The sequence below is a fragment of the Ursus americanus genome, chromosome 5, assembly GCF_024610735.1.
Source record: "Ursus americanus isolate L20-20 chromosome 5, mUrsAme1.1.p, whole genome shotgun sequence".
In the NCBI taxonomy this organism is placed as follows: domain Eukaryota; kingdom Metazoa; phylum Chordata; class Mammalia; order Carnivora; family Ursidae; genus Ursus; species Ursus americanus.
Genome location: NC_142131.1, coordinates 15763710 through 15785251, shown reverse-complemented (window position 1 = coordinate 15785251; position 21542 = coordinate 15763710). Strand labels below are relative to the sequence as shown.

General features: G+C 37.6%; 1 protein-coding gene across 2 annotated transcripts in view; it reads right to left on the bottom strand.

Annotated features, from left to right (window-relative positions):
* Positions 1 to 18728: 18728 nt before the first annotated feature.
* Positions 18729 to 21542, bottom strand: part of KIAA0825 (KIAA0825 ortholog) — a 375816-nt gene continuing 373002 nt past the window's right edge. Inside the window, exon 18 of one of the 2 annotated variants that reach the window (XM_045796273.2) lies at positions 18729 to 21498. In XM_045796273.2, the coding sequence (XP_045652229.2) occupies positions 21381 to 21498 (118 nt within the window). In that variant the 3' untranslated portion in view covers positions 18729 to 21380. The remainder of the gene's footprint in view (positions 21499 to 21542) is intronic. The other variant, XM_045796269.2, reaches the window with a different exon arrangement.

Sequence of the window (21542 nt, the reverse complement as noted above, 5' to 3'; positions counted from 1 at the left end):
GGATTGAATCCAGTTAAAAGAAGTTCTGTGTATTTACTGCTGTCAAACAACATCGCATGCTATGGAGAAATTGTTTGTGAAGGGGGGAGTAAATGATGCACACTTCATTGTCCTGTTTTGAGAAATAAGACCACAACCTTCAGCAGGTATCTGCCTGATCAGTCAGCAGCCAGCAACATGGAGGCAGGACTTTCTCTAGCGAAGAGATTATGACTCACTGAAAGCTCAGATAATGGTTAGCATTTTTTAGTAATAATGTATTAATTAATTTTTTAGACTTAATGCTATTGTACACTAAGAGACTATAGTATAGTGTAAATATAACTTTAATATGTACTAGGAAACCAAAAAGTTCATTTGACTCTCTTTATTATGACATTCACTTTATTGTGGTGGTCTAGAACCGAACCTGCATTACCTCTGAGGTATATGCCTGTACTCAGCAATAGAAAGGAACAAGTCACTGATACATACAATATGAATAAATCTCAAAACCTGCCCAGTGAAAGAAGCCTCACATGAAAAAGTACATACTGTCTAGATTCATTTGTATGAAGGTCTAGAAAAGGTGAAACCTATCTGTGTTGCAAAAACTGGAACAAAAGCATGAAGGTTGGTGTGTGCCTGGAATGTTTAAAAAGTTCTAAGGAGGCCAGTGTGGCTGGAGGGGAGAAAGGATAGATGGAATAGTAGAACAAGTAATCATAGAGGAAAGATGAATGGGGGAAAACAGAAGACCAGATGCCACTTTAAAAGACTTTTTGCTCTGAAGTGAAAGGGGAGTCCTGGAGAACTTTGACTAGAGGAGAGACATGATCTGATTGTAAAAGAATTGCTATGACACCTCTAAGAATTGACTGAAACGGGGTCAGTGTAGAAGTATGTAGAGAATTTAGGAGGCTGTTGGGTTCATCCAAATGAATGATGATGGTGGCACCGATGTGTGAGGCGCTTAGACTGATGCCTTCTACTCAGTAAGTTTTAACTCCGTGTTATTCAAATTCCACATGACTAAGTCCATTTTTAGTCTGTGAATTGTTTTGAAGGTCTGATACTTTATTTTTAATTTTCAAGAAATATTTATTTTCTGATTGCTTATTCTTCATAGAAGAGTGCTATTTTATGTTCTTCAATATCATCAGAAAGTTCTTTTCTGTTTCCTGAAACATCTCTTTTTTTCTCTAAGGTTGGGTATTCTGTTTATCATGATCCTTTAATATTATTGGTTTGTTGATTCCTGGCTTTCTGTTTACGTCTTTGTAAAATGGGTTATGTTGACTGGTTTAGCAGTAACTAGAATGTTTTTCTTTCCAATATTTTATGAAAATTTACAAGCATACAGAAGGTTAAAAGAATAGTACAGTAGACACATGTATCTCCACCTCCTAGATTATACTGTTAACTTGTTCCTATATTTTATCACATAACTGGCCATCTTTTTCAAGCTCTTGATTTGTCTTTTTTTAAAAGTTCATCTCAGAGTGTATCATAGCATTGTTTTTTTTCCTGTAGTTATATAGGTAGAGGTATATTTTCTAAACAAGAGGGGGAAAATGTGACTCTGAGTCAATAGATGGGGCTTTTTAGTGGTCATGGTGCCCTTAAGGCTATAAGGGTTGAAAAACAGAGGTCAGCTGAAGTCTTCCCCAGTTATCTAACTAAGAAGGGTTTTGTTACGTAGGAGAATTTCCCTCCTGGTCTGTTTTTCTGTGCACGTGCACACACACACACCTCACTCCTAGCCTATTTTAATCTTTCTCAGAGGCACAGTGTAACCTTAGGCTTCTTTATGTGATATTTTTCTCCCATATCATGTATTTGTTAAGATATTAAAAATTCGGCATCAGGCTCCCTGCACTGCTGGTTGTCTGCTTCTCCTTCTGACCCTCCCCCACTCCTGCTCTCTCTCTCTCATTCTCTATCAAAGAAATAAATAAGATCTTTTTTAAAAAGTGCTGTTTGTGATTTAAAAAACCCAAATATTCAGTTTAAACAAGATGGAAGTTCATTTCTCATCCACGTAAGTGTAGGCACCCTAGGACTTTTATGGCTTTATAGTCAGTGACCCAGGTTTCTATATTTTTGTGGTTCTGTCAAGCTTATCATGTGCCATCTTCATCTGGCCATAATGGCTACTTCAGTTTCTGTTATGCTCACATACCAGCTAGAAGGAAGAGAAAAAATACCCCTTGAGAATTTGTGAGAAGTTGCTTGCACCATTTTTGTTTACATCTTATTGATCAGTACTTAGACATGCAGTCACACATAACTACTCTGCTACTAAGTACTTGGAAATGTGATCCTTTTTTTAGAGTTTTTGATAAAGATCTTATTTTTTCCTCCAGGATTGTATTTAAATTCAAATTAGTTAACATAAAGTGTAGTATTAGTTTCAAGAGTAGAATCTAGTGATCATCACTTACATATAACACCCAGTGCTCATCACAAGTGCCCTCCTTAAGCCCATCACTCTTTTAGCCCATCCTGCCACCCACCTCCCCTGCAGCAACCTTCAGTTTGTCTATAGTGAAGAGTCTCTTATGGTTTGCCTCCCTCTCTATTTTTATCTTATTTTATTTTTCCTTCTCTTCCCCTATGTTCATCTGTTTTGTTTCTTAAATTCTACGTATGAGTGAAATCATGTTATTTATCTTTCTCTGACTTATTTTGCTTAGCATAATACACTCTAGTTCCTTCCATGTTGTTGCAAATGGCAAGATTTCATTCTTTTTGATGGCTAAGTGTTACTCAACTATATATATATATTAACCATTCATCAGCCAATTGGACTTTCCATACTTCGGCTATTGTTGATAGTGCTGCTATAAACATTGGAGTGCATGTGCCCCTTTGAATCAGTATTTTTGTATCCTTAGGATAAATAACTTGTAGTGTAATTGCTGGGTCATAGGGTGGTTCTATTTTTAACTTTTTGAGGAACATCCAATACCGTTTTCCAGAGTGGCTGCACCAGTTTGCATTCCCACCAACATTGTAAGAGGTTTCTCCTTTCTCGCATCCTCACCAACATCTGTTGTTTCCATAGCTGTTAATTTTAGCCATTTTGACTGGTGTGAGATGGTATCTCATTGTGGTTTTAATTTGTATTTCACTAATGATGAGTGATATTGAGCCTTTTTTCATGTGTCTGTTAACCATTTGTATTGTCTTCTTTGGAGAAATGTCTGTTCATGTTTTCTGCCCATTTCTTAACTGAGTTATTTTTTGAGTGTTGAGATTGAAAAGTTCTTTATAGACTTCAGGCTCTAGCCCTTTATCTGATATGTCATTTGCAAATATCTTCTATTCTTTGGGTTACCTTTTAGTTTTGTTGATTGTTTACTGTGCTGTGTAGAAGCTTTTTATCTTGATGAAGTCCCAATAGTTAATTTTTGCTTTTGCTTCCCTTGCCTCAGGAGACATACCTAGAAAGAACAGTCTTGTTTTTGGCTGATGTCAAAGGCATTAGTTACTACCTGGGTTTTCCTCTAGGATTTTGATGGATTCCTGTCTCACATTTAGGTCTTTCATCTATTTTGAGTTCATTTTTGTGTATGGTGTAAGAGAATGGTCCAGTTTCATTCTTCTAAATGTGGCTGTCCAATTTTCCCAACACCAATTGTAAAAGAGACTTTTTTCTATTGGATATTCTTTCCTGCTTTGTTGAAGATTAGTTGACCATATAGTTGTAGGTCCATTTCTGGGTTCTCTGTTCTGTTCTCTTGATCCATGTCTCTGTTTTTGTGCCAGTATCGTGCTGTCTTGATGATTACATCTTTGTAATATGGCTTGAAGTCCAGAATTGTGATGTCTGCAGCTTTGGTTTTCTCTTTCAACATTCCTTTGGCTATTCAGGGTTCTGGTTCCATACAAATTTTAGGATTGTTTCTTCTAGCTCTGTAAAAAAAATGCTGGTGTTATTTGGTGGGGATTACATTGAATGTGTAGATTACTTTTCGTAGTATACACATTTTAATGATATTTGTTCTTCCAGTCCATGAGCATGGAATGTTTTTCCATTTCTTTGTGTCTTCTTCAATTTCTTTCATAAGTGTTCTATAGTTTTGAGAGTACAGATCTCTTACTTCTTTGGTTAGATTTATCCCCAAGTTTCTTATGGGTTTTGGTGCAATTGTAAATGGGACCAATTCCTTGATTTCTCTTCTGATTCATTATTGATATATAGAAATGCAACAGATTTCTCTAAGTTGATTTTATATCCTGCAACTTTGCTGAATTTATTTATCAGTTCTAGCAATTTTTTGGTGGAATCTTTCAGGTTTACTACACAGAGTGTCACGTCATCGGTGACGAGTAAAAGTTTGACTTCTTCCTTGCTGATTTGGATGCCTTTTCTTTCTTTTTGTTGTCTGATTGCTGAGGCTAGTACTTCAAGTAGTATGTTGAACAACAGTGGTGAGAGAAGACATCCCTGTCGTGTTCCTGATCTTAGGGGGAAAGCTCTCAGTTTTTCCGCATTAAGGATGATGTTAGCTGAGGGTCTTTTGTGTGTGTGTGTATATATATATATATATATATATATATATATATATATATATATATATAGCCTTTATGATGTTGAGGTATGTTCCTTCTATCCCTACTTTCTTGGGTGTTTTTATCAAGAAAGGATGCTGTAATTTGTAAAATGCTTTTTCTGCAATTATTGAGAGGATCATATGGTTCTTATCCTTTCTTTCATTAACGTGGTATATCATGTTGATTGGTTTGCCGATATTAAACCACTCCTGCAGCCCAGGAATAAATCCCACTTGGTCGTGGTGAATAATCCTTTCAATGTATTATTGGATTTGATTAGTTAGTGTCTTGTTGAGAATTTTTACATCCATGTTCATCAGGGATATTTGTCTGTAATTCTCCTTTTTAGCTGGGTCTTTGTCTGGTTTGGGGATCAAAGTAATGTTGGCCTCATAGAATGAGTTTGGAAGTTTTCCTTCCACTTTTATTTTTTGGAACAGTTTCAGAAGAATAGGTATTTTTTATTTTTTAAAATTTATTTAAATTCAGTTGGGCAACATATAGTACATCATTAGGTTTTGATGTAGTCTTCAGTGATTCATTAGTTGCATTTAACACCCAGTGAATGTTTGGTAGAATTCCCCTGGGAAGCAATACAGCCCTGGACTCTTGTTTTTTGGGAGACTTTTGATTACTGATTCAATTTCTTTTCTGATTATGGGTCTGTTCAAATTTTCTATTTCCTCCTGTTTCAGTTTTGGTAGTTTATATGTTTTTAGGAATTTATCCATTTCTTCCAGATTGCCTAATTTGTTGGCATATAATTGCTCATAATATTCTCTTATAATTGTATTTCTTCAGTGTTAATTGTGATCTCTCCTCTTTCATTCATGATTTTATTTATTTGGGTCCTTTCTCTTTTCTTCTTGAAAAGCCTAGCTAGAGGTTTATCAGTCATACTAATTGTTTCAAAGAAATGGGTCCTAGTTTTGTTGACTTGTTCTGTTCTTCTTTCTCTTTCTTTTTCTTTCTTTCTTTCTTTCTTTCTTTCTTTCTTTCTTTCTTTCTTTCTATTTCTATGTCATTGATTTCTGCTCTAATCCTGTTTCTCTTCTCCTGCTGGGTTTAGACTTTATTTGCCACTTTTTTTTGCAGCTCCTTTAGGTGTAAGTTTAGGTCGTGTATTTGAGACTTTTTTTGCTTCTTGGGGAAGGCCTGTATTGCTATATACTTCCCTCTTAGGACTGCTTTTCTTCATCCCAAAGGTTTTAGACTGTGCTGTTTTCATTTTCATTTGCTTCCATGTATTTTTTAAAGTTTCTTCTTTAATTTCCTGGTTAACCCATTCATTCTTTAGTAGGATGTTCTTTAACCTTCATGTATTTGTGGTCTTTCCAGTTTTTTTTCTTGTGGTTGACTTCAAGTTTCATAGTGTTGTGATCTGAAAATATGCATGGTATGGTCCCAGTCTTTTTGTACTGTTTGAGGCCTGTTTTGTGACCCAATATATGATCTATTCTGGAGAATGTTTCATGTGCACATGAAAAGAATGTGTATTCTGCTGCTTTAGGATGAAATGCTCTGAATATATCTGTTAAGTTGACCTGGTCCAGTGTGTCTTTCAAAACCATTGTTTCCTTGTTCATCTTCTGCTTAGTTGATCTTTCTATTGCTCTGAGAGGGGTATTAAAATCCTGTATTATATCAATGAGTTTTTTTAAGTTATTGATTGATGTATATATTTGGCTGTTCCCAAGTTGGGGGCCTAAATATTTACATTTGTTAGATCTTGTTGGATAGACCCCTTTATTATGACATAGTGCCCTTCTTTACCTCTTATTACAGTCTTTGTTTTAAAATCTAGTTTGTTGAACATTATATCAAAAACTAATGATGTACTATATGTTGGCTAATTGAACATAATAAATTAAAAAAATAATTAAAAATAAAAAGAAACTAGTTTGTCTTATATAAGTAAGGCTATTCCATATTTCTTTTGATGTCCATTAGCATGATAAATGGGTCTCCACCCCTTCCCTTTCAATTTGGAGGTATCTTTGGGTCTTAAATGTGTGTCTTGTAAGCAGCATATCAGTGGGCCTTGTTTTTTGATCTATTCTGATACCATATGCCTTTTGACTGGAGCATTTAGGCCATTTACATTCAGAGTAATTATTGATGGATATGAATTTACTGCCATTGTATTACCCGTAAGGTTGCCGTTCCTGTAGATTGTCTCTACTGCTTTCTAGTCTCTGTTGGTTTTGTTTCTTTCTTTCCTGCCCAAAGTCTCCCCTTTAATATTTCTTGCAGAGCTGGTTTACTGTTCATGAACTCCTATAGTTTTGGCTTGTCTTGGAAACTCTCTATTTCTCCTTGTATTCTGAACGACAGCCTTGCTGGATAAAGTATTCTTGGCTACGTATTTTTCCCATTTAGCACATTGAATATATCATGCTGCTCTCTTCTGGCCTGCCAAGTTTCTGTGGACGGGTTTGCTGCTAACCATATTTGTCTACCTTTGTAGGGTAAGGACCTTTTGTCTCTAGCTGCTTTCAGAATTCTCTTTATCTTTGTATTTTGCAAGTATCATTATGATATGTCTTGGTAGTGACCTGTTTTTGTTGATGTTGAAGGTAGTTCTCTTTTCCTCTTGCACTTGAATGCTTGTTTCCTCTCCCAGATTAGGGAAATTCTCAGCTATAATTTGTTCAAATAAACCTTCTACCCCTTTTCCCCATTCTTCTTCTTCTGGGACTCCTATGATAAGGATATTTTTGCACTTTATGGAATCACTTCTATGTTCATGCCTATGTTCATGATCTAATAGTTTTCTTTTCCTCTTTTTTTCAGCTTTGTTATTTTCTGAAATTGTATCTTTTATATCACCTATTCCTTCCTCCGATTCTTCCATCCTTGCTGTGATTGTATCCACTCCGTTTTGCATCTTAGTTATAGCATTTTTTTATTTAGGCCTGACTACTTTTTAGGTCTTGTATCTGCAGCAAAGGTTTCTCTGGTGTCTTCTATGCTTTTTTCAAGCCCAGCTAGTATTCTTATAACTTGTTCTAAAATCTTTTTCAGTTACATTGCTTATATCTGTTTTGAGCAAGCCCTTGGCTATTTCTTCTTGATCTTTCTTTTAGGGAGAATACCTTCATCTTGTAATTTTCCTAAGTTTCTGTCTTTCATGTATTATGAAGGCCTATTATGTTTCCTGCTCCTGAGAGTAATGCTATATTAAGAATGGGTCATACAGTTTCCAGGGCCTGGCACTTCAGGAACTGTTTCTGATGTATGCTGCCTGCACTCTGTTGTTATATCTTAGCTGCTCTTCCCCACAGGTCAGTCATCTACGGAATTCCTCCTAGCTGGCAGTGGGGAGTATTTGGGCCTTTAACTAGGTGTGCTTTGATTTGTTTGTTAAGATAACAAACAAATTTTTTTATCTTTTATCTTTTATTTTTTATCTTTTATCTTTTATCTTTCGATAAAAGAAAAGAAAAAAAAAAAAAAAAACCTGGTCCAAAAGAGAAAGAGAAAAGGAACAAAAAAAGCAAAAAAACAACTATAAACTTGATTCCAAAAAAAAAAAAAAAAAGGACAGAAAGAAAAAAGGAGAAAAGGGAACATACAAACAAACAAAAAACTGTAAGCCTGATTTCGAGGAAAAAAGTACATGCAGGGGGCCTGTATTGTTCCTGTGGGAGAGAGGACCCCTGGGCTTGCTCTCAGTCAGACCTGCCCTAGTAAAGCTGCCTCTGCAGGCCATAGTGGGGTGGAGTTTTATATAAGGAGCTCCAGCCTCTACTGGGGCTGCTGTGTTTCTCTCTGAAGTCCAATAGTGCTGGTGGGTGAGGAGCAGTGTGGTGGTAGAAGATGGCATCACTCTGCCCTCTTGCTCCTGGGGAAGGGAACTGGTGGCCGCTGGTGTTCAGGAGGCCCTTACAGAAAAGTGAATGATCTCCTCTTCTGTGGCCCAAGCCTCTATGAGATCCCTGCCCTCAACCTGTCCATCCCTGGGCCTTTGGCAAGTCCGGCACCACAGTACTCCTGTGCTTTATCTCTGTTGTGCCGCTGGGATTCAAAACTCCAGATCTTAAATGACCTGGCAAGGCATGAACCAGTGCTCCTCCCCCAGAGAAGAGCCTTGCAGTGCTTCGCCCAGTGTCATGATGGTGTCTAGGATTTATGGTGAAGCACAGTGAAAAGCTGTTAATGAGTTATCTGGAGGAGAACCTCACAGGGTTGCCCCCAGTGTCGCTTTGTCCCAAAAAAGCAGTCATGGCAATGAAGGTGCCTTGAGTCTATGGTGCAGCACAGCAAAAAGCTGCAACCATGTTACCTGCTCTCTGCATGTGCCTCTGTCCCCTGCTGTTGAATGGCTGCTCAGTGGCATCCACTGGGTCCCTTGTCCTTGGAGAGAGAATCTGTCCTCTTTCAAATATACTCCAGGAAGGAGGATGTTCTCTCCCAGCGCAACCCAGGGGAGCCCCACACCAGGCTGTCCACCGTCCACTCCGAGACCTCTGACCTCCCTTCCCCGGGGTACCACTGCCCGCCCAGCTTGGTTCCTGTGAATGGTGCGGACTTCTAAAACCTCAGAATTTGGGCTCCACAGTTTACAAAAAACTTTAGTCAGTTCCTCTCAATTCCCAAGTCAGTGGTCCTGGGGGAGTGTTTTTCTTGTATGATCCCAATGCACTGCTCTCACTCCAACCCCCCATCCTCTCCGTAAAAAGGGCTCCCACCCCCTCCATGGCACTGCGGCTTTTCTCTCCCCCAGTTCACATCTCTGAACCTTGTAGCTGCCATGTTCTTTCCCTCTAATTGTGTAGATTGTTTTCTTAATCCTCAGATGGATATCCTAGTTGTTCAAAATGTTTTGATGCTGATTTAGCTGCGTTCAAGGGACAAGCAAGCCCAGGGTCTCCCACTACTCTGCCATTTTAATTCTTCCTTGGGAAATATCTTGATTTGAGGTGACTGTGTACTATACAAAACAAAGGGTGAATGGATGTTGCAAGTACAACCAGCAATCTCTGCCTTGGGTCTTACCATCCATATTATTTCCAGGAAGACATTTCCCAAGCAGATTGCTCACTTTCTCTGAAGAACCATTCTTAGCATGTTAGCCTGGGAAAAAGAATCCAAATACATTTATCTGAGCCCAAGATAGTTGTTTCTGTTTAAGTGACCATCTTGAAACAGAAGCTTCCCTCAGTGATTTTCAAAGCGCCATGGAATTGCTTCAAGAATTATCTAAGAGAGTGGATATGTACTCTCTAAATAACTTTCTTAACCTTCATATCTGTTTTATAAATTCTATTTCCTAGAGAAAGAATTCATCTGAAGAAAGCATTACTCTGTGGAAGTTTGAAAGCTGTTGTCAGTATCCTCTACAGATAGCAAAGGCTCTCTAGTTGGGGAATGTCAAAGCAAATTTTGCCTCTCCCTTCTGTAGTCCTAGCACCATTGTATCATCCATGGACCAGTTCAACAGCATTGACCCACCAATTCCATTCCTGTTGTTATTTTTAAGACTTACTTGGCACAACAACAAATACTACACAAAGGAAACGCCTCTTCATTTTTCCTTTTCTATCTGGTTTAAAGATAACCAATTCAGCTTGTAGATTTTGTTGCCTAAGGTGAAACGTCTTGAGCCTGTGTAACTTTTAGCTATAACAGTGCTTACCGTGTTAGAGCCAAAAACAACATACAGCACAACACAATTCAAACGTGTAGTAAGTTTAATTTCTGTAACTGATCTCATCTTGTTTTATAGCTCTCATTTCTGTTCGGGTAGTTTTGTTTTGTTTTGTTTTGAATCCCTAATTTTACCAGTTAAAGCTAGTCTTCTTTTCTAGTTTAAAATTGTTTTCTTGTAAATGTTTACTCAATCTAATGACTAAACTGTCCATTATCTGACATTGGCTCCCTTTCCTCTTCCTTCTCAAGATAGTATTGAATGTAGGGGAAATTTAAGTATAAGGTAGGTGGGGCAGGAGCCTCTGTCCTCATGCCATCCTTTGGGTTCTTGTTGTAATCCATTAAGGTGACCTTCTATTTGTCTGGTTCCTGAGAATTCTACAGTAGGGTACATTTAGGTGTGGGTTGGTCTGTATGGTTTGTATTCCACCCCCCTTTTTTTTGACATTATCCTAATATTCCTCATTACTATCCAGCAACACTGTCATTTGCCTCTAGTTGTGAGGCAACTTCATTCTGTGTTCTTTGTCTTATGACACCAGTTCTGGGACTGAAAAACTATTGATGGAATGTTTTCAGCAGTACATTTCAAGGTTCATTACAGTTCTCTTTTTTTAAGATTTTATTTATTTATTTGACAGAGAGAGAGCACAAGCAGGGGGAGCAGCAGGCAGAGAGAGAGGGAGAAACAGGCTCCCCGCTGAGCAGGGAGCCCAACTCAGGGCTCACTCCCAGGACCCTGGGATCATGACCCAAGCTGAGGGCAGATGCTTAACTGACTGAGCCACCCAGGCACCCGGGTTCATTACAGTTCTTAAAGAGAAAAAGGTTAACTCTCTAAGAATATTAAATATTATCAGCCCAGTCCTATTTATACCAAACAGTATCAACAAAAGATCGCAAATTCCAAACTTGAGAAAATTTGTTGAAGCAAGGAACTTACATTCCTGAAGACACAAAAAGAAGACCTTGACCTCTTACCTTACTTCATATGCAAAAAGTTCAAAGTGGGTCATATACCTAAATACAAATGGTAAAGCCAGTAAAGCTTCTAAAGAATAGAATAACTTCATGTCTTTGGGATGAGCAAATATTTCTTAAGTTAAAAAAGTATGAACCATAAAAGAAAAGATTAGTAAACGACATCATAAAAAATTTTCATTGTGGAACCAGTGTCTCATGAGCAGGGCTCCATTGTTTTCAAAGCACCACACCTAAGATAAGATAGACCTTCCAGGGGCGCCTGGGTGGCACAGCGGTTAAGCGTCTGCCTTCGGCTCAGGGCGTGATCCCGGCGTTATGGGATCGAGCCCCACATCAGGCTCTTCTGCTATGAGCCTGCTTCTTCCTTTCCCACTCCCCCTGCTTGTGTTCCCTCTCTCGCTGGCTGTCTCTATCTCTGTCGAATAGATAAATAAAATCTTAAAAAAAAAAAAAAAAAAGATAGACCTTCCATTCCAGGAGTGGGAGCTGAGCAGAAAGAGAGAGCCCCCACCTCTTGACTGCATTTGCCAGGGACTTAGCCTCAGCACAGGTAGTTGAGGTCAGGATGAGAAGTGTTGAAATCCTGTTCTTTTCAGGAAGAAAGTCCTCAGATTGGGAGGCTTGGGGTGAGGGAACTCTGTTCTTTGGTGCAACCTTCTGAAATGGAGTCTTTGCGTCACAAGGAGCAGTTAGGAAGGGAGTGGTCTTGGTTCAGGTACCACATACTTTAGCCTTTCTGACCAAATTTTCATAGATTTTTCTGGAGTAGATATTTTTTTTTTTATTTGCTGTTTGCATATGGCCATTTCCAGAGCCCTTAAATGTATTTTTTATTTTTGTTTTTGAACTCTTCTTTAGGGGAGTGGGTCAGTGGGGTTTCTCATGCTATCATGCTGGAAGTCAGGACCAGGTGTGCAGTTTGGGACAGCTGGAGTCTCTTTTTATTTCTGGTGTGTTAATTTTACTTTTGAGCCCAGCTCCAGTATTGTTTTTTATTATATTCTACTTATTAATACTATATGGTTGGGTTAGAGGTGGTGTGTTAAAACCTGAACTTTGCTGTGCATCTCTTTTTTTAAATTGACATATAATTGACATACAGCATCGTATTAGTTTCAAGTGCACAACGTAATTACTTGATATTTGTATATACTGTGAGATGATTACCACAAAAAGTCTAGTTAACATTCTTCACCATAATAGTTAAAATTTTTTTTCTTGTAATGAGAATTTTTAAGATTTACTCTCAGTAACTTTCAAATATGAAATATAATAATTTTAAATATAGGCATCATGCTGCACATTACAACCCCATATCTTATTTATTTTATAACTTGAAGTTTATGCCTTTTGACCCATTTTGCCAACCTCCCTTTGGTCCCTTGTCTGCAATCATCAGTCTCTTTCCTCTATCTAGGAGCTTGTGTATTGTTTTTTGTTTTTGTTTTATATTCCACAAAAAAGTGAGATCATACAGTATTTCTTTTTCTCTGTCTGAGAAAAGGATCCTCCATGGTGTCACAAATGGCAAGATTTCACTCTTTTTTTTTATGACCGAATAATATTCCAGTGTGTGTGTGTGGACATTTTCTTCACCCATTAATCTAGTAATCTATGAATCTGTCGGTGGACACAAGATTATTTCTATATCTTGGCTATTATAAATAAGGCTGGAATGAATATGGGATTGCATTTTTTTTAATTGTTAGTGCTTTCATTTTCCTCAGATAAATACCCGGAAGTGGCTTGCTAGATCTATGGTATTTTTATTTTTAATCACTTGGAGAAATTCCATACTGTTTTCCATAGTAGCTGCATCAATTTACATCTCCATCAACAGTGTACAAGGACGCTCCACATCCTTACCAACATTTGGTATTCCTTGTCTTTTTTTTTCTTGATAGTCGGCATTCTAGCAGGTGTGATGCAATATCTCACTGTGATTTTGATTTGCATTTTCCTGATGATTAGTGATGTTGAGCATCTTTTCATGTACCTCTTGGTAATCTGTATGTCTTTGGAAAACTATTCAGATTTTCTGTTCACCTCCGTCAGAATTGTTTTGCTATTGAGTTGTATGAGTTTTAAAATATTTTGGATAATTAGCCCTTTATTAGATATATAATATGCAAATATTATCTCCCATTCAATAAGTTGCCTTTTCATTTTGACGGTTTCTTTTGCTGTGTAGATTTTTAGTTTGACGTATTCTCTTTTGTTTATTTTTACTTTTGTTGCCTTTGCTTTTGGTGCCAAATTCCAGAAATTATTGCAAAGACATGTCAAAGAACTGACCAGTTGTGTTTTCTATTGTAAGTTTTTTGGGTGGGGGGGTGCCTGCGTGGCTCAGTTGGTTGAGTGTCCAACTCTTGATTTCCGCTCAGGTCATGACCTCAGGGTTGTGAGATTGAGCTCCGTCTTGGGCTCTGCACTGGGCATGGAACCTGCTTATGATTTTCTCTCTCCCTATCCCTCTGCCCCTCCTCCCGTCTCCCCATAAAAAAACAAGTAAATGGAGTTTTATGGTCTGGGTCTTACATAAAGCTTTAATCCATTTTGAGTTGATTTTTGTTTATCGTATAAGATAGAGGTCCAGTTTTACTCTTTTGCATGTGACTGCCCAGTTTTCCCAACACCATTTATTGAAGAGAATGTCCATTTCCCATTGTGTATTGTTGGCCTTTTTGTTTTGTTTTGTTTTAAAGATTTTATTTATTTATTTGATAGAGTGAGCACAAGCAGGGGAGCAGCAGAAGGAAAGGGAGAAGTAGGCTCCCTGCTGAGCAGGGAGCCTGATGCAGGGCTTGATCCAAGGCCCTGGGATCATGACCTAAGCTGAAGGCAGATGCTTAACCAACTGAGCCACCCAGGCACCCCGGCCTCTTTGTTATAAACTAATAACCATGTAAGTGTGGGTTTATTTCTGGCCTCTCTAATTTGTTCCTTTGTTCTTTGTGTCTCTTCTAATGCCAGTGCCATCCTGTCTTGATAACTATAGTTTTGTAATAGAGTTTGAGATCAGGAAATATACCTCCAGCTTTGTTGTTCTTTCTTAAGATTGCTTTTGATATTCAAGGTCTTTTATGGTTCCATTCAAATTTTAGAATTGCTCATTCTGTTTTTGTGATAAATATCATCAGTACTTTGTTAGGGATTACATGAATTCTGTAGATTGTTTTCGAAATTATGGACATTTTAATAGTGTTAATTCTTTTAATCCATTAGCGCAAAATATCTTTCCATTTATTTGTGTCTTTTTCAATTTATATTTTTAATGGCTTACAGTTCTGAATGCACAGATCTTGTACTTTTTTGGCTTAATTTATTTCTAAGTATTTTATTCTTTTTGATGGTATCATAAATGTGATATTTTATTTCTCTATAGTTCATTATTGTATAGAAATGCAACAGATTTTTGCATATTGATTTTGTATCCTGCAACTTTACTGAATTTGTTGATTAATTCAGAAAGTTTTTTGGTATAGTTTGGTATATATAAAGTCTCTTTCATTTCTGATATATTTGTTGAGTACCCCCTTTTTCGTAGGCTAAAGTTTTATTAATTTTCATTATCTTTTCAAAGAATCAGATCTTAGTTTCATTCATTTTTTCTGTTATCTTTTTAGTCTCATTTATTATTTTTCTGATTTTTGTTATTTCCTTCTTTCTACTAACTTTGGGTTTTGTTTGTTCTTCTCTTTCTAGTTCCTCGAGATGTAAAGTTAGGTTGTTTGAGATTTTTCTTGACCTTGAAATAACCATTTATCACTATAAACTTCCCTCTTAGAACTTCTTTTGCTGAGTACTGTACGTTTTGGTATCCTGAATTTCCATTTTCATTTGTCTTAATGTAGTTTTTTATTTCTCTTGATTTATTTGATTCATTGGTTGTTTAATAGCATGTTGTTTACCACATAGTCATGAATTTTCTAATTTCTTCTTGTAATTGATTTCTAGTTTCATTCCATTGTGGTCAGAAAAGATGCTTGATATGACTTCAGTCTTATTAAATTTATTAAGACTTTTTCTGTGGCCTAATCTTTGATCTGTCCCGGAGAATGTTCCATGTGCACTTAAGAAGATTGTGTACTCTGTTGGATAGAATGTGTATATGTCCATTAAGTCCATCTGGTATAATGTGATTTTTAAGGCTGATGTTTCTTTGTTGATTTGTCTCAGGCTGATGGGAAGCCAGTCCCTCAAGCAGCAAGTTTTAAAGTAAGCAAACATATGTAGTTCTTTGGGACTATAAGCATAAGCTCCAGTTGCTACCAGAGCCAAGGTATCCAGAGGAGTTGATCTGGGCAGAAGCTGCAAAAATTGTAGCTCCAGATGACTGTATAAGCTCCTTTCTGGGAGATATGGGCAAGCTGCAGCAAGACTGAGGGAGAGGGTCTCCTTGCCTCTGCTACCTGTGAGCATCTCCATAGACATCTAGATGTGTGTCAGACCTGAAGCCTGCCCCTCAAGCTGAAGATCCAGGACAAGTAAAAAGGCCTCTTTCACAGACATTCAGGAAATATGTTTTAGTCTTCAGGAACATAAGCTTTCCCTGGCCACCAGAACAGGCAGTCAAGGGGCATCCCCTGCATGGCAGCAGCAAAGACCAGAGCACCAGAAGTAAAATAACTTCATCAGATGTGTGTGAAAGTTCCCTTCCAAAAGATACTGGTGCTCTGGTGCATGGTAGATGGAGAGTAAGAAGATAGTGCCCATCTTTCAAGGTTTCTGGAAAGTATTACAGATAGCCCTCAGATGGGTTTTGAATTAGAAGCCTGCCCCTCAGGCTGCAGCTGTGATGATAAACTAATAGGCCTCTTTGACAGAAGATTGAACTCCTGGCTTCTTTGCCTTTTTCTGTGCCCTGGGAGTAGAAGCTATTTAAGAATTCCTTCTTCATTGCTTAGTTTCCTGTGGGAACCATGACCGTAAGCCCCACTGACTCCCAGAGCCAGGTGATGTAGAGGTGAACCCTGATGGCAGCCACAAAAACTGTGGTGCTAGACAAGGACATAAGCTCCTTTCTGGGAGATAACAGTGAGCTGGGGTGAGGCAGAGAGCACAGAGATTTCATTTACTGGCCTCCGTTCCCTGAGCGCTTCTCCACAGGACCCTAGATGTGTGCCAAAGCAAACACCTGCCTCTTAGGCCTAAGCTCCTAAACAAGCAGTTAAGCCTCCTTCCCAGAAAGACTGCTGTGTGTTGGTGGGGTGGGGTGGGGGGTCATCTGCACTCTGTGTAGTGCCCTGGGAGTGGTAATCTACCAAGAATGGTCTCTTCAATTGTTACAGTCCTGTAGGACCCAGGAACATAACCTTACCCCCAGCCTCCACAGTCAGGTGAAGAAAGAGCATCCCCTGGGTGTCATTCATAAAAACTGGGGTACCAAAAGGTGTAACAGTTCCCGTCTGGAAGATAATGGCACACTTCAGTGCAGCAAAGGGAGAATGTGTAGATGGTGGCCACCAGATAGAGTGAGGCTGAGGGTTTGTAAAGGTGGTGCCCACTGGAATGAAACAAAAGGATGATGCCCACAGGTTACAGAGCAGCAAAGGGGGGTGTATGGTGCTGCCCATTTTGGGGGTGGGGAAAGGCCTAGGCTTTTGAAAAACCAAGGGGTTGGTTTTATGGTGAGCATGTGTTTCAGTCTTTCCTACCTGCTTTGATGTGGTGTTTTTCTCATTTGCCTGATGTGTAGCTATTGCTTAGCTAGTTTTTAGGTTTTTTCCCAGAGTGGATTGTTCCATGCTTAGCTGTAGATTCAGTGGGTCCATGAAAGGAGGTCAGGATCTTTCTACATTGCCATCTTGAAGTAGAACCTCACTGTGTATCTTTATTTAAAATCTGGGTCAGATTCTTCACATTTCTATAACTCATGTTCTTATTATCTAAAATGGGGCTCTCAATACAAATCTCAATATGGGCTTAGAAGGTATTTAATTGGCTATTTTATATAGAGTGTCTGGCACATAGCCTGGTTTACTGTAGCAATAAAAAATTAAGCCCTGGCTCTTTATTCCTAGTCTCGATCTACTTCCTCTTCTCAACATGGTTACCCTCATGAAGGATATATCAGTGCCTAATTCCCAATTTGTAGTGGATAGACTCCAAAGTGGCTCCCATCATCCCCACCTCCTGGCATTCATGCTCTTCGGTGATCCCTTCTCCCTGAGTGTGGGCAGGATGAGTGATTTGCTTTTGACCATTAGAATTTCTTAAAAGTGATGGAATGAGCATGGTGTGTGTGATTACATTACATGCAGTTGTAACATTGACCTTGCAAGGAGATTCTTTGTCCCTTGCTGACTTTGAGGAAGAGGCCATTTTGGGAAGACACGCATGGCAAGTAACTGAGGTCCCGAGTCTGATAGTCTGCAGGGTAATGAATGTTGTCTTGAACTTTGTTGTGTGAACTTTGAAGTGGATCCTTCCCCACTTGGGCCTCAGATGAGACTGCAGTCCTGGCTGATGCTTTCATTTTAGCTAATGTCCTAAAAACCATGCCCAGACACTTGACACACAGAGACTGTGAGATAATGTGTATTGTTTTAAGCTGTTAAATTCTGTCAGTAATTTTAAGTAGTAGTAGTTACCTAATCCAGATCTTTTTTGGTTCAAATAATTATATTTTGAAAAGAAAAGTGTTTTATAAGGTTTTGAATTCTTTAAATTCTGGAGAAATCAGAGTTTACTGCTTTATTGATGGTACTGTTGAAAAATTTCCCAAAGGCAAAGCAGATAGTTTTGTCATTGTGTGAAAAAATAGCTGATGCTGAATATACTGGTCTTATAATTCCCTATTAAAATTTAAGAGCTTTCAGGCATCTTGTTACAAATATTTTGCAGTGGAATTTTCACATACTGCAGTTCTGTGGTGCGCGCGCGCGCGTGTGTGTGTGTGTGTGTGTGTGTGTGCATGTGTATTAAAAAAAAAAAAAACTTGTAACATAAAATCTACCTCCTTAGCCTTTTTTTAAGTGTATAGTACAGTAGTGTTAAGTATATTCACCATGTTGTGAAACAGAGCTCCAGAATTTTTCCATCTTGTAAAACTGAAACTCTGTACTCATTACACAACTCTTCTTTTCCCTAGCCCCAAGTAACCACCATTCTACTTTCTTTCTCTATGAATTTGACTAGTTTAGCTACCCCGTATAAGGGGAACCATACAGTTTTTGTCTTTTTCTGGCTGTCTTATTTCATTTAACACAATGTCCTCAAAGTTCATCCATGTTGTAGCATGTGATAATATTTCTGTCCTGTGAAAGTCTGACTACAGCCTTTTTATGTTTTTAATTATGAAATATTAAAAGCATAATGAAGAGTATTAAAAAACTTTAATTTTTTTTTATAAAAATGCTAACTACAAATAAACTGAAGCTCTCTGTGACTCAGGAATATATGAAATGGAATAATAGAATACTTTGAGTAAGCACATATTGGTAGACAAGTGATTAATTTTCACATTTCTTGCTAGATAATTCTATAAAGAGTGGTAGAGACAACAAAAATGTAAAATATCTGAAATACACATTATCATCTGTATTTTATTAAGAATTAATTCACACTGTTTCACCTAGTAATTGATAAACCAATAATAAAATAGATACATCTTTATAATTACACAAAATACGGTTAAACAGAACACAGAAGGAAGATAACATTTTTGTAATAAGCATATTGAGACTTATAAAGTATTAGGGTTCATTTCTTTTGTTAACTTACACAAATGCAAAATAAACATGAGAGAGTAAACATTTTGAAATGCCATTCTTATCATACTTAAGAAACATGTCGAGCATAAAGTCAAAATGATCTGATAAATCAATGTGTTATCATTTAACATACCCAGTTAAAAGTTTTATTACACTTACGGCTGCAATAATTTCATTGAGCAAATATAGAAGAGAATTCATCTGGGGGCGCCTGGGTGACTCAGTTGGTTAAGCAACTGACTCTTGATTTTAGCTCAGGTCATGATCTCAGGGTCATGAAATCGAGCCCCACATCAGGTTGTGTCTTGGGCATGGAGCTCTGTGTTGGGCATCTCTATCCCTCTGCTCCTCCCCACTGCTTACTTGCTCTGAGTTTCTCTCTCTCTCAAAAAAAAAAAAAAGAAAGAAAGAAAAGGAAAAAAAAATTCATCTATAAGCTCTTCCGTTTTCCACTTTTCTCTCCTTCCAACTGATCTACTTCTCCCCTTACTATTCTAAATTCATTTCAAATGGAGCCATAGAGATTTTTTTTTCTAGAGGAAATAAGTTACTTCTCAGGATTACTATAGTAATGTACAGATTCAGTTAAAAAAATAGTGTTAAAAGATGATTTTTTTAGATACATTAGAAGACAAAGAACTCAAATATGAACTCCTTTACTTTATAAGATTATTTAGTTTATTGGATCAGTTTATTTTTGACTTTCTATTTTAGTGTCTTTTCTAATAAAATACAGTATGCAGTTTTACACAGACCATCACAAAGCTGAAGAAAGTCACTGTTATCTTAAATTATTATAGTAACTGTTTGTAGGTAAGTTAATTTCTCATGAAAATTTCTTACCATTTTTTAAATGGTCTGTATAGAATTTTTAAATTATTTATTTATTTTAGAGAGAGACAGAGCAAGTGAGCAGAGGGGCAGGGAGAGGGAGAGAATCTCAACCAGACTCCACACTGAGTGTGAATCCCAAGGTGGGGCTCGATCCCTCAACCCTGAGATGAGGACCTGAGCCGAAACCAAGAGTCTGACACTTTAGCTCACTGTGCCACCCAGGCACCCCAGTTCTGTATAGAATTTTTAGAAATTATTTCAACCATGTCTTAAAACACTTGGCTCATGATTATACCGATCAACAAAAATACATTTTTTAGAAATAAAATGTGTTACTGGTAGGCAGCTAGCTACATGGCCATTTATATGTTTTTTATGTAGGAATTAATGCAAGAGATTTTTCTAAGGTGGCCTCCTCTGCACTCTAAGCTTTTACTTTTTGAAAAATGCATAAGTACTTTCCTTTGGAAATTATGTAGCCTACACATATTTTATAAAAATCACAGAATGTGGGAATATGGACAATCTGAGAACATCAGAAACATGATGTTCGATATCATATGGTCTAAAATAGATAAGGCTTCTCTCAGATATCCTGTAGATTGCTCAACAGTCGAATTGCCTTTTTGTCTTCTTTTTATGACAGTCATTCAAACAACTGTGTTTATTAATTGCCCACTACATGAACAACTCTGTGGCAGGTATTTGGGGAGACTATGAAATCCCTTAAAAAGGAGACTTCGTATTATAAGCCCTTTGAGATTTTCATAATCTAATACCATGTACTAATAGGAAGGATATAGTAAATATAACTTGACATAGAGGGCACTAGAACACATTCCATTTCCTTTGTGTGTGTGTGTGTGTGTGTGTGAATGTAATAGAAATAAAAGAAATAACAGAAACTATGGTATTGCTGGAATGAATTTTGAATGTTATTTTGGAAGAAAGATGCTTTCCAGTTGGGAAAATGGTAAGCTTGTGAACCAAGAGGATGACAAACAGTTGCTTGAATATGGAGATAATGGGTATAGGATCGGAAAGCATAGGGTTGAAAGTTTGAACGTGGTGTTTGAAACACCATTATAGGCAGAGATGGGACTAAAGTTATACTTCAGGAGGATGTTTTTATGGTTATGATTCAGATAAACTGTATGAGGAAGAGGCTTTGGGAAAGGAGGCTGGTATATTGTTGGATTTTAAAAGTGACTAAGACCTGAACGTGGGCTATAGCTATAAAATTAAATTGAAATTTTCAGATGACCCTCAAGGGGCTATGTTACTCTTTTCAACTTAACATCTAAGTGCTTTATTTAAAAATCCTTCGGGAAAAGATTTCCAAACATTTTGTCTGTTGTCATAGATACTTCAAGACTAAGAAGAAAAAAAAATAATTCAAAGGGAACACGAGATGGCAGCAGTTATATCATATAAAGAGAACAACTGAGGAACGAAAAACATTTGAAATTATTTTTAAAGTAAAAAATATGTAGCACTTTATTCTTTATGTGGTGTATTCCTTTTCATTTCAGAGATTACTCAGTTATTGGTTTCATGCTTCACAGCACATCTGAGGTTCATTCTGACTGTAGTAAAAATCCTACTCCATTACATGTGATTATTTCCTAAAATAAAGCTGTTGCTGTTTTCTGCAGATTATGGTTCCTCTGTGTTATCTGTGGCAGAAGAGTTCTGGATGGTGCAAAATTGTTTTAAATGTTCCAGCATCGTTTTTTCTTCCTCTTCTAGTCTTTCATCCTTCCTCATTTCCCATCTAAAAGAAAAATCACATCTTAGTATTTTTGAACTTCCAAACTG